This window comes from Etheostoma cragini, chromosome 11 (genome assembly GCF_013103735.1).
Source record: "Etheostoma cragini isolate CJK2018 chromosome 11, CSU_Ecrag_1.0, whole genome shotgun sequence".
NCBI classification, from domain to species: domain Eukaryota; kingdom Metazoa; phylum Chordata; class Actinopteri; order Perciformes; family Percidae; genus Etheostoma; species Etheostoma cragini.
Window position 1 is genome coordinate 24,633,216 of NC_048417.1, and position 12,438 is coordinate 24,645,653.

A 12,438-nucleotide genomic window follows, 5' to 3' on the forward strand; every position below is an offset into this window, starting at 1 on the left:
CCGAAACACTTAAGTGTGACAAACATGCAAAGGAACAGGAAATGAGGAAGGGGGCAAACACTTTTTCAAACCACTGTATCCGACTGCTCAGCTCGTCTTAATGGAGCCTGAACTGTCACTGTCACAGTGAGTCGCTGCGGAGACTCAGCGGGACAAATAGGATGAAATATAAAACCAAGTGGACGACGCAAAGAGCCAAGGAGCCTCTCTCTGTCTCTTTCTCTCTCTCTCTCTCTCTCTCCTTCTCTTCCTCTCCCTCTCTCTTTCTCTCTCCCTCTCTCCTTCTCTTCCTCTCCCTCTCTATCTCTTTATCTCTCTCCTTCTTTCTCTCTCTCTTACTCTCTCTCTCTCCCTCCCTTTCTCTCTCTCTCTCTGAGTGGAAGCATGGAGTGAGTGGTGTGCTGACGTGGTTTTTGTGAGTATTTACTAACATTTTTCTATCTTTTACTAACGTATATGGTGTAGATAATGTGTGTGCACGTGGTTGTGTCGCTGTTTTGATTGTTGGTGCATCTTTTCGGAAGTTTGTGTGTGTGTGTGTGTGTGTGTGTGTGTGTGTGTGTGCGTGGTGGCTCTGCCACCGGCATGGCGTTCACCACGCTGAGCCGTAAGCACGGGTTCAAAACATTTCCGGGGTCCTCGTGCTCGGTGGAGGAGTGCAGCCTGGGCGTGGGGGAGGTAGTCGGCCACGGCAGCATCAGGTCGGCCGCCCGAATGAACGGTGCGGTCGTAGTGTTTGTTGACAGCGTTGACAAAGCTAACGCTGTGGTGGAGTCAGGGCTCGTTATTAATGACGCGCTGGTCTCGGTGACTCCGTTAACTAGACCGGCTACTAGAGTCACCGTCTTCAATATCACGACGTTCATCCGGGACGACGTCTTGCAGAGGGAACTGGGCCGGTACGGAAAGATAGTGTCCCCGTTCAGGATGCTGCCGTCAAGCTGCAGGTCTCCTCTGCTGAAACATGTCGTGTCTCACAGGAAACAGGTGCTGATGATCCTGAATAAAAAAGATGAGGAGCTAAATCCGGTATTCAGGCTCAAGGTTGATGGATTTGATCATGTTGTATTTGTAAATTTGGGGACAGTTAAATGCTTTGAATGTAGAGGGGAGGGACATTTAGTCAGAGCCTGCCCGGAAAAAACTCTGAAACGAGCCGAACATGACAGGGGTAATGATGGACCGGGTCAGGGTGGAGATCAGCCTGTGGTTCTGCCTGAGGTTGACAAGGTTTGGCCTCGGATGGGACAGGAGGATGTGGGTCAGTCTCTGGTCGGGGCTGGGCTGCCTGTGGTCCCTGATGGGGCCGAGCTGCCTGTAGTCCCTAACGGGGCCGGGCTGCCTGTGGTCCTTGATGGGGCCGGGCTGCATGTGGTCCCTGATGGGGCTGAGTGCCTGTGGAAACGTAAACAAAGGGACAAGAAAACGGTCTCTCAGGCCAAAAAAGTGAAGGTGAGGGAGGAGGAGGTGATGGAGGGGGAGCTGGTTGAGGAGGAATAGGTCTGTCCTAGTGTCAGTCAGCCTTTTACTGACTCGCAGGTCTCTTTGGGCTCGGTGCAGGATGAGCTGTACCCGGTCCTACAAATTAGAAAGTTCCTCCAGAAAACTAAAAACAATAAAAAAGTGATACTCGAAGACCATTTTGAAAACAAAGCCCTGTTGTTGACCTCGATCAGAGCTCAGATGAATCTGAGGGGGGACGGGGGCTTCACAGAGCCTGAGTACTATAGGTTAAAGAAACTGGTCCTGAGGATCAAACTCAAGCTTTTAAATGATGAAGATGATGATGACATGTAGGACAATCTGTCTGTTGTCCCTCTTCACCTTGTTTTATCTGATCTGTGTCTGTCTCATCACTTCTGACATTATGAGTAATTTTAAACTCTCCACTCTCAACATAAATGGAGGCCGAGATGTGAGGAAGAGAGCTCCCCTCCTTGAGTTTTTAAAGCTTAAACGTATACATATAGCTATGTTGCAGGAGACGCACAGCGACACTGCTAACGAGATGGGCTGGGGGAGGGAATGGGATGGGGGGGTGGTTTTAAGTCGTTTTAGCAGGACCAGTCGGGGTGTAGCGCTCCTTTTTGCTAGAAGCTTTGTGCCTGTGTCCCACACTGTGGAGGAAAGGGTGGAGGGCAGACTTTTAGTGGTCCGGGCCCGGAATGAGCTTTTTAATCTGTTTTTTATTAAAGTGTACGCTCCTAACTCAGGACCGGACAGAGTTCTTTTTTTAAAGGAGCTCGGTAAGGTTTTAAGTGATTGTGAACCAGAGGACTTTTTATTTGTGGGGGGGTGATTTTAACTGCACGCAGGATGATGGTCTGGACAGGAGCCACGGAGAGCCTTATGCTGCCTCTAAGAGGGCCATGCAGCAGCTGGTGGTCACCCACAACTTAGCTGACGTCTGGAGTAACAATACACCTGGGTTCACAGTAGTGACAACCGGTTTACTATGGCCAGGTTGGACAGGTTTTATTGTTTTAAGCACCATTTTAATGTATTTAAAGGATGTTATATATGGCCTGTTGGGTTTTCTGACCACTCCTGTGTGTCCTGTGATGTTTTTATTGCCAATATAAGATCTAGGTCTGCATATTGGCATTTTAACACTGCTTTGCTTTTAGATGCACATTTTAGAGATTTTTTTTAGGTTTTTCTGGAAGGGTTTTAGAGAAACGAAGGGGGATTTTAGTTCACTGAGGCAGTGGTGGGATGTTGGCAAGGCTGACATCAGGCAGCTCTGTCAGCAGTACACTCTCAACGTTTCTTGAGGCATTACTGAGTCTATGAAGGATCTGGAGATTTCCATCATGGACCTGCAGAGTTCTGCAGGGTCCACAGGAAATCAAGGCTGCATTGAAGACCTTAAGTCCAAAACAGCCACTTTGGCGGACCTGCTGGGCTTGAAGGCACAAGGGGCACTGATCCGGTCCCTGTTCCAGAGCCCCGCACTGATGGACTCGCCGAGCAGGTACTTCTTCAGCCTGGAGAAGAAGAACGGTCCGAGCAGGATGATACACGCTCTGCGGTCGGTAGGTGGACAGGAACTGTCAGCGGCATCGCAGATACGAGAGAGAGCTGTGGAGTTCTACTCCGACCTGTACAGGACGGAGAATGAGGATGCCGTCGAGGCATTCGATGGCTTCTGCAGAGGACTGCCCACGGTTTCTGTGGATGATAACCGGGAGCTTGAGGGAACCCTGACTGAAGAGGAGGTGTTGAGGGCTTTGACAAGCTTGCAGGGGGGAAAGGCCCCAGGCATTGATGGTCTCCCCCCAGAGTTCTACAGGACTTTCTGGGAGAACATGAAAACCGATGTTCTCGATGTTTTTAGAGACTGTTTTGCCAACGGTCTACTTTCTCAGAGTTCCTGGCGGGCTGTTTTGACTCTCCTCCCAAAGAAAGGGGACTTGACAGACATTCGGAGCTGGAGGCCTCTCTCGCTGTTATGCTCAGACTACAAACTGCTGTCCAGAGTCCTGGCCACCAGGCTGAAGCGGGTGCTGGACCGGGTCATCCATAAGGACCAAACCTACTGCGTGCCCGGCAGGTCCATTGTTGACAATGTGTCATTGATTCGTGATATTTTGACCATCATACCCCGCTACCTGGACTGTTACAGACTGAGGCCTATTTTTACTATGTTGAGGACTGTGTTTCTGGACTGTGGGGAGATTTTTACTGAGTCTGCTTTTATTTTTGGTGCTGGTTACAACAAACTCAATGTAAAGAAGTGGCAACTGTTGAATTTTATTGTGGTTCAGGCTAAACTATCAGTCTATAAAAGCAGAAAGAACCAGGTGGACAACGTGTCCGGCCGAGGGCTGACATACATGTTTGTCTGTATGGTGAAGGCCAGGGTGTGGGTGGACTTCCGCTTCATGTCTCTGATAAGGGACATTCAGGGTTTTGTGGACCAGTGGTGTTTCACCACGGCGGTGTGTTCGGTGCAGGGGGGGGAGCTCGTCTTCCACTATGTGTTTCTGTGTTAGTGTCTGATATTCATATTTATTTTGTGGATTCGTGAAGCAATGACATGTTGGTGAAGATTTGAAAAACGTGTTATTTATTTGGTAAATAAATGTTTCTTAAAAATCTAAAAATCGCTCTCGCTAACTCGCTCCACCGCTTTGTTTTATCCAACGTTAGCACCTCTCTCTCTCTCGCTCTCTCACTCTCTCTGTTCTTTCTCTATCTCACTCCACCATTTAGTTTTATCCAACCTTAGCACCCCTCCACATGGCGCTCTAGGATATTGAAGCTGAAAAAAACTCTTCCGCCTGAGTCAACTTTTTTTAGTCAAACAAGACACCGAGCGTGAACGTAGCCTACAAAAGATCAGACAAGAGTAAACTTGCAGATGTCCCCCATCGACCAGTCTGTAGAGTTCCAGCTGACCGACGTTTTCTTTGGTTAAATACATCCGGAGATAAGAAATGAGCCAGTTAACCCGCCATCAGCGGGAGGGGAGGGGAGGAGTGTGTGTGTGTGTGTGTGTGTGTGTGTGTGTGTGTGTGTGTGTGTGTGTGTGTGTGTGTGTGTGTGTGTGTGTGTGTGTGTGTGTGTGTGTGTGGGGAGAGACTGAGGAGAGAGAGGCTTAGTTACAGTGTTGTCATTGATGAGTTTGTGGACCAGAGGACAACGGGAACGTCTCTGAGTTCTGGCCCAGGGCTGACAAATCTGACAGGGTGTGTGTGTGTCTGTGTGCATCTTTGTGTCTGTGTGTGAGTTTGTCTTTGTGTGTGGGTGTCTGTGTGCATCTTTGTTTGTTTGTGTGTGGGTGTCTTTGTGTTTGTGTGTGTGGGTGTGTCTTTGTGTGTGTGTGTGTGGGTGTGTGTGGGTGTGTGTGTGTGTGTGTGTAGGGTCGGACAGCAGCAGACTTTGACGAGCCCCTCAGAATAGACGAAGACTCACACTGGCCACCAAGACAAATGTAAGTTCATCTAGTTTTTTATTTTTTCTGCATTACTGCCCTTTTTTTCCGAGCGGCACTGGTTTTCACGGCAATACCTAATAATTAGAATTATTATTAGTTAATCAACCCGAACAGATATCTGGGACACAAGCAGAGAAAGAGACACAGAGCTTGAGCTCTTTTTATTGCTAATTAAAGCTGCTAAATAGGCACATAATCTGCCAATCGTTAGTTTCTATTGTGTGATTGACGTTTTTTAAAAATAGTTTGAGTCTTACCTCACAACCGAACGATAAATTCACGAGAATAGATATGAAAACGAAACAAAACTGAAAAAAAACAGTAGTAAAATGATATGGTTTTAGCATTTAAACAAGTTAAATGTAATCTTTATGTTGACGTTCTCTCAGTCAAAGAAATGAAAACAGTTGTATAACAAAGTAACGCTACCTTCTGTGGTGTTGCAGCTTTCTTTTGTAGTCCAAATATTATTTGCTGCATTACGACTACAAATGAGACCAACATGCAACTGATATTGCAGCCAATCAGCTTCCGTGTGATTGCTGCGAGTCAATTATTCTTCAGCTTTTGGTAAAGTGCAAGTTCAGCGATGCTTGGCTTGAAAAACTGAATTTAGGGCCCAGTTGATGTTGTGATGAAGGTCTTTAATTTCAATCATAAAATGTATGTACGTCTTAAAAAAGTACACAGCAACTCTATTGTTTCCAAAGTTTCCGACATTCAGGCAGTCGTGGATTGGTTTTAACCCTGCTGTTGTCCTCGGGTCAAACTTGACCCCTTTTAACAATGTCTGTATCAGAATCATGGCATTTTTAACCAAATTACCACAAGAAATGATGGATTCCATGCAATGCTCTCTGCAAATACAGTTGATCAATTTCATTTAATTTGTAAATTGAAATGGTTTCAAATCAGAATCCTGACAAACTCATCCACTCAACATACGTTCCTCTTAACTATTAGTCCAAATAATTCTTAATTTCTGCTTTATTAGCTCAAATATTAGGTCTAATTCTATATGCTCTTCCTGAATCCTTCAAATCCCCGGTTTTCGGTCACTGAATGAAATGAATGTGAAGAGAGAGAGGAGTGGACGCTGGCGTCGGTTGTTTGCCGCTTCTCCGCTATTTTTTTTATGGTCTGAATAGTTTTCCGAGGTTCAAGTTTTCTCCCGGGCAGCCATCTAGCTGTCCCGGTCCGGTTTTGTCTCGAGTAGATACCTCTGCAGTTGGTAGCTAGCTGTCAGCTGCCTACAGCCAGTCCTCCGTGCCACGTGCACCCCGCTGCAATGATATGGACCGTCTTCTCCCTGTGCTCGACAGTCTTCCATCTCTGTGTTTGGCAAACAGCTAGCTCCAGGCTAGCACTTTCGGCAACCGGCACAAAGCTCAAGTACTCTATCCCACAGCTGCTAAGTCTCAACAACTGCTCCATTCCAGCGGGCATTACTGCCATCCAAGAACACGGACTTCAGCGTCGTCCACGTTACATCCACAGAAGATCCCGTCGTACGTTTTTTTTAACATCAGCACTAATCGTGGTGGTGGCCTAGCTTTCATACACCAACAGAACTTGGAGCTGTTCCCCCTCCCCCGGCCTACGCTGTCCTTATTTGAATGCCTTGCAATTAGATGTAAACCCCCCTTCACAATGACGATGCTTCTCATCTACCGGCCCCCCAAACTCAACTCAGCTTTCATCTCAGTGATAAACAACCTTCTCACAACACTCAGCACCACTTCTGCCAACGTTATTATACTTGGAGATATTAATGTTCATGTTGACAACGCTTCCTGCCACCTTGCAGCTGACTTTGGACTGCCTCAACCTCCAACAACATGTTGATGTCCCCACGCACTCCAAGGGGCACACACTGGACCTGGTCATTTTCAACTCCGCCCCCATTAACAACCTTCTTGCGTATGATCTGGGTGTGTCTTACCACAAGGCCATCTCATCCTCCTCTACCATGTCAAAGACATCGACAGTGTGGCAGCATTTTACAAAAATAGATAACGGAAAAAAAGTTGATTGCAAAATTTGCATGCTAGAGCTTGCAGTAGGCTATATGAACATATCAAAATTGGCATATTTCATAGTCTAATAATTGTTATATTGGCTAACTATAGGTGCTCACACCCGCAACCACGGTAGCATTCCCCGGACCCCCCCAGACCACGCTGGATGTTAAGCCTCTATCATCCAAACGCAAAAATAAAATCACGGAAGGAATTTTCAACATTATTGCTCAGGATATGAGGCCCATTGTTGTTATGGAGGGCTGAGGTTAGAAGAACTTGTTAATATACAGCGCCAGCACGCCACACCATCAGTTATAGAATATACAGTATATATTAAACTGGATGTGCCTTTTGTGTTAGAGTAAAGAGTAAAAGCTTTAAATGAATAGCCTATTTGTGTCTCAGCCGCAAAGCCAAGCTCCTATGTTCAGCCGCTCCGCACAAGGACATGCACAGAGTGCTGATGTAGCGCTGTCAGAGCCGACAGACGAGTTACATTTCACTGCAAAATAATTAGGTCAACAAACGTTTAATATACTGCAAATAGCCTAGACAGAACAGTTAATTAATCTAACAGTGTTTTTTCCGCCCCCCCAGTCGATTTTTATCAAAATTTTAGGACTTTAGTCAACCAAGACTTTCTTTGGTTGATTCCAGGCCTAGTGTAAATAACGTTCAATCAGACCCCCAGACTCCACATCTCTTCTCATCCTCCTGGACTTGACTGCAGCATTCAACACTGTAGACCACTACATCCTTCTCCATCGTCTTAAGTCCACCATCGTTGTTTCTGACTCTGTCCATGCTGACTCTGTCCATGAGTGGTTCTCATGCCACCTCATCTGAACATGTCGCCTTGGGAGAGGCTAAATCCCTGTCACACAACGTCACCTGTGGTGTCCCTCAAGGCTCAGTGCTCGGCCCCACCCTGTTTATCCTCTACATCCTTCCCCTTGGCCATGTCATCAGCCGGCATGGAATCTCATTCCCTTGCTATGCTGATGACACTCAGCTCTACCTCAGGAGAAACCCAACCCCCTCTAGTGCCCTACCATCCTCCACTCTGACCAGCTGCCTGGAGGAGTTAAAGGCGTGGATGAAGCAAAACGTTCTGCAGCTAAACAGCTCCAAGACTGAAGGCATCTTAGTCGGCAATCCACACCAGTTTCGGTCATCTGACATTACCAGCATCACCCTCTGTGGACAAAATATTCCTCTTTTAACATCAGCCACTAACCTGGGTGTTAAATGGATTCTCATATGACCTTTGGGCTCACATCAAACATCCCTGCAAGACCTCCTTCTTCCACCTCAAGAAAAATTGCAGAACTCCGTCCCACACTCACCCCAGCAGACGCCGATAAGCTTGTCCACGCTTTTGTATCCTCCAGGCTGGATTACTGCAATGCGCTCCTCACCGGGAAGCCTTCAGAAGCTGCAGTACAGTGGGGCTCGAAATGTTGGGCACCTCAGGTAAAAGTTTGTATTAATGTGCATAAAGAAGCCAAGAAAAGATGGAAAAATCTCCAAAAGGCATCAAATTACAGAGTAGACATTCATCTTTATAATTTTATTTCCATCATTTACACTTTCAAAATAACAGATAGAAAAACAAATGGCGTCTGCAAAAGATTGGGCACCCTGAAGAGTTTATAGCATGTACCGTCTCCTCTAGTTAGCTGAGACCTGACAGTGCCATGGATTGTTCTCAATCATCGTCTGGAAAGACCAGTCGATTTCAATCTTAAGGTTTTAAATGCCCAGACTCATCTGACCGTGCGCCAACAATCAGCACCATGGCTTCTTCTAAGCAGTTGTCTAGAAAACTGAAACTGAAAATAGTTGACGCTCACAAAGCAGAAGAAGAATAAGAAGATAGCAAAGCGTTTTCAGATGCCAATATCTTCTGTTTGTAATATAATTAAGAAATGGCAATCATCAGGAACAGTGGAAGTTAAAGGAAGATCCCGAAGACCAAGAAAAATATCAGACAGAACAGCTGGCAGGATTTTGAGAAAAGCAAGTCTGGCAGACACTGGAGTTGTGCTACACCATTCCACTATAAAGAGAGACTTGTACAAATATGGTCTTCATGGAAGTGTCATCAGATGAAAACCTCTTCGACATCCTCACCACAAAAATCAGCGTTTGAAGTTTGCAAATGAACATATAGACAAGCCTGATGCATTGTGTAAACAAGTTCTGTGGACCGATGAGGTACAAATAGAACTTTTTGGCCCGAATGACCAAAGGTACAGTACGTTTGGAGAAGAAAGGGCACAGAATTTAATGAAAGTACCTCTGTCCAACTGTTAAGCATGGGGGTGGATCAATCATGCTTTGGGGTTGTATTGCAGCCAGTGGCACAGGTAACATTTCACGAGTAGAAGGAAAAATTGATTCAATAAAATTTCAGCAAATTTTGGACGCTAACTTGATGCCATCTGTGAAAAGCTGAAGTTAAAGACAGGATGGCTTTTACAAATGGATAATTATCCTAAACACACCTAAAAATTCCCGGTGGATTAAATCAAGAGGCATGAACTGAAGGTTTTGCAATGGCCTTTACCATCTCCTGACCTCTACATAATTTAAAATCTATGGATAGACCTTAAATGAGCAGTGTGTGAAAGACGACCCAGAAATCTCAACAAACTGGAAGACGTTTGGAAGGAAGAATGGGCGAAGACACCTCTATCAAGAATCAAAAGACTCTTGGCCGGCTACAAGAAGCGTTTAGCAGCTGTGATACTTGCCAAAGGGGGCGGTAAAAGGTATTTACTCTGCAGGGTGCTTAAACTTTTGCAGACACCATTTCACTTTTTGTGACATAAAAAATGAATGTTTAATCTGTCGTTAGATGCCTTTTGGAGATTTTTCCATCTTTTCATGGCTTCTTCATGCACATTAATACAAATTTTGACCTGGGGTGCCCAAACTTTCGAACCCCACTGTACAAAACAGCGCTGCTAGGATCCTGTTGAATGTGCGCAAATATGACCACATCACCCCCATCCGCAAATCAATCCACTGGCTTTCTGTCTCACTCAGGTTTGAGTACAAGGTCTCCCTCCTTACCCATTAATGTATCCATGGTGAAGCCCCCCTCACCCCACAGACCTCAACTCGGACCCTCCGGTCAGTCTCAGCGTATCTCTCGAAACCTCCCAGAACAAAGCTCCGTACAATGGGAGATCAGGCTTTCTGCTCAGCTGCTTCCAGACTGGGGAATGTTCTCCCTGACCACCTGAGGACACCCCAGACTGTGGACGTTTTTAAACGTGGCCTTAAAACCCACCTTTTAGGAGAGCTTTTGATTGAACTCCTGCCCCTTTTCCTTGTAATTTTTATTTTATTTTTATTTTCATGCCTTCCGTGTATTTTTATTTTTAGCGCTTACCTGTTTTATCATGTGCCACTTTGGGATTTATGTAAATATAAAGTGCCTTACAAATTAAATTTATTATTATTATATAAATGAGGGTTATTGACCATGGATTCCATAAAGTAGCGTAAAACTAGTGGCAGTAAGGTGGTGGTAGTGAAATAAAAAAAAAAATAATAATGAGTTGAAAATGTTAATCTTTTTGATCCGAGAAGACAACAAATGGGCCTGCCTTGTAACTCCCTGATGGTTGATTGTGTTTGGGGTCCCAGGTCAAAGGTCACCGACGGCACAGAGCTGCACATTGACATGATCAACCAGCTGAAGGAGGCTGTGGAGCTGCTGCAGGACCCCAGCAGGTCAGGCTTCCCTTTGAGCTTCAAGTATCATGTATCACATTATGATATATTATATTATATCATAGTATATCACATCATATGAGGATATGATATATCACATATCCTGATATAATATACCGTGAGGAAAATGGGTATTTGAGCACCTTGCTATTTTGCAAGTTCTTCTACTTAGAAATCATGGAGGGGTCTGAAATTGTCATCGTTGGTGCATGTCCACTGTGAAAGACATAATGTAAAAAAAAGAAGAAAAAAAAAAGAAATCACAATGTATAATTTTTTTTTTTACTATTTATTTGTATGATACAGCTGCAAATAAGTATTTGAACACCAGTCTATCAGCTAGAATTCTGACCTTCAAAGACCTGTTACAACTACTAACATGGCCAAGACCAAAGAGCTGTCCAAAGACACTGGAGACAAAATTGTACATCTTGACAAGGCTGGAAAGGGCTACGGTGAAAGGGCCCAAGCAGCTTGGTGAAAAAAAAGTCCACTGTTGGAGCAATCATTAGAAAATGGAAGAAGCTAAACATGACTGTCACTCTCCCTCGGACTGGGACTCCATGCAAGATTTCACCTCGTTGGGTCTCAATGATCCTAAGAAATGTGAGAAATCAGCCCAGAACTACACGGGAGGAGCTTGTCAATGACCTGAAAAGAGCTGGGACCACTGTTTCCAAGGTTACTGTTGGTAATACACTAAGACGTCATGGTTTGAAATCATTCATGGCACAGAAGGTTCCCTTTCTCAAACCAGCATGTGTCAAAGCCTGTCTTAAGTTTGCCAATGACCATTTGGATGATCCAGAGGAGTCATGGGAGAAGGTCATGTGGGCAGATGAGACCAAAATAGAACTTTTTGTTCATAATTCCAATAACCGTGTTTGGAGAAAGAAGAATGATGAGTACCATCCCAAGAACACCATCCCTGCTGTGAAGCATAGGGGTGGTAGCATCATGCTTTGGGGGTGTTTTTCTGCACATGGGACAGGGTGACTGCACTCAATTAAGGAGAGGATGACTGGGGCCATGTATTGCGAGATTTTGGGAGACAACCTCCTTCCCTCAGTTAGAGCATTGAAAATGGGTCAAGGCGGGGTTTTCCAACATGACAATGACCCGAAGCACACAGCCAGGATAACCAGGGAGTGGCTCTGTAAGAAGCATATCAAGGTATCGGCATGGCCTAGCCATTCTCCAGACCAAAACCCAATAGAGAATCTTTGGAGGGAGCTCAAACTCCGTGTTTCTCAGCGACCGCCCAGAAACCAGACTGATCTACGGAAGATATGTATGGAGGAGTGGGCCAAAATCCCTTCTGCAGTGTTTGCAAACCTGGTGAAAAACTACAGGAAACGTTTGACCTCTGTAATTGCAAACAAAGGCTACTGTGTCAAATATTAACACTTATTTACTCAGGTGTTCACATACTTATTTGCAGCTATATCATACAAATAAATAGTTGTGAATTCTGGATTAATTTTTTAGATTGTCTCACAGTGGACATGCGCCTACAATGACAATTTCAGACCCCTCCATGATTTCTAAGTGGGAGAACTTGCAAAATAGCGGAGTGTTCAAATACTTATTTTCCTCACTGTATCATATCCTAATATATATCATATATTCATGATATATATATATCTCATATCCTGAGATATATATATATATATACAGTGGGTACGGAAAGTATTCAGACCCCTTTAAATTTTTCACTCTTTGTTTCATTGCAGC

At 45.0% G+C, this 12,438-nt stretch overlaps 1 protein-coding gene across 5 annotated transcripts in view; it reads left to right on the top strand.

The window, feature by feature from the left end:
- Positions 1–12,438, top strand: part of lrch1 (leucine-rich repeats and calponin homology (CH) domain containing 1) — a 99,084-nt gene that overhangs the window by 55,691 nt on the left and 30,955 nt on the right. For all 5 annotated transcript variants that reach the window (XM_034885152.1, XM_034885153.1, XM_034885149.1 and 2 more), the window contains exons 10-11: positions 4,866–4,936; positions 10,618–10,704. In XM_034885152.1, the coding sequence (XP_034741043.1) occupies positions 4,866–4,936; positions 10,618–10,704 (158 nt within the window). The remainder of the gene's footprint in view (positions 1–4,865; positions 4,937–10,617; positions 10,705–12,438) is intronic.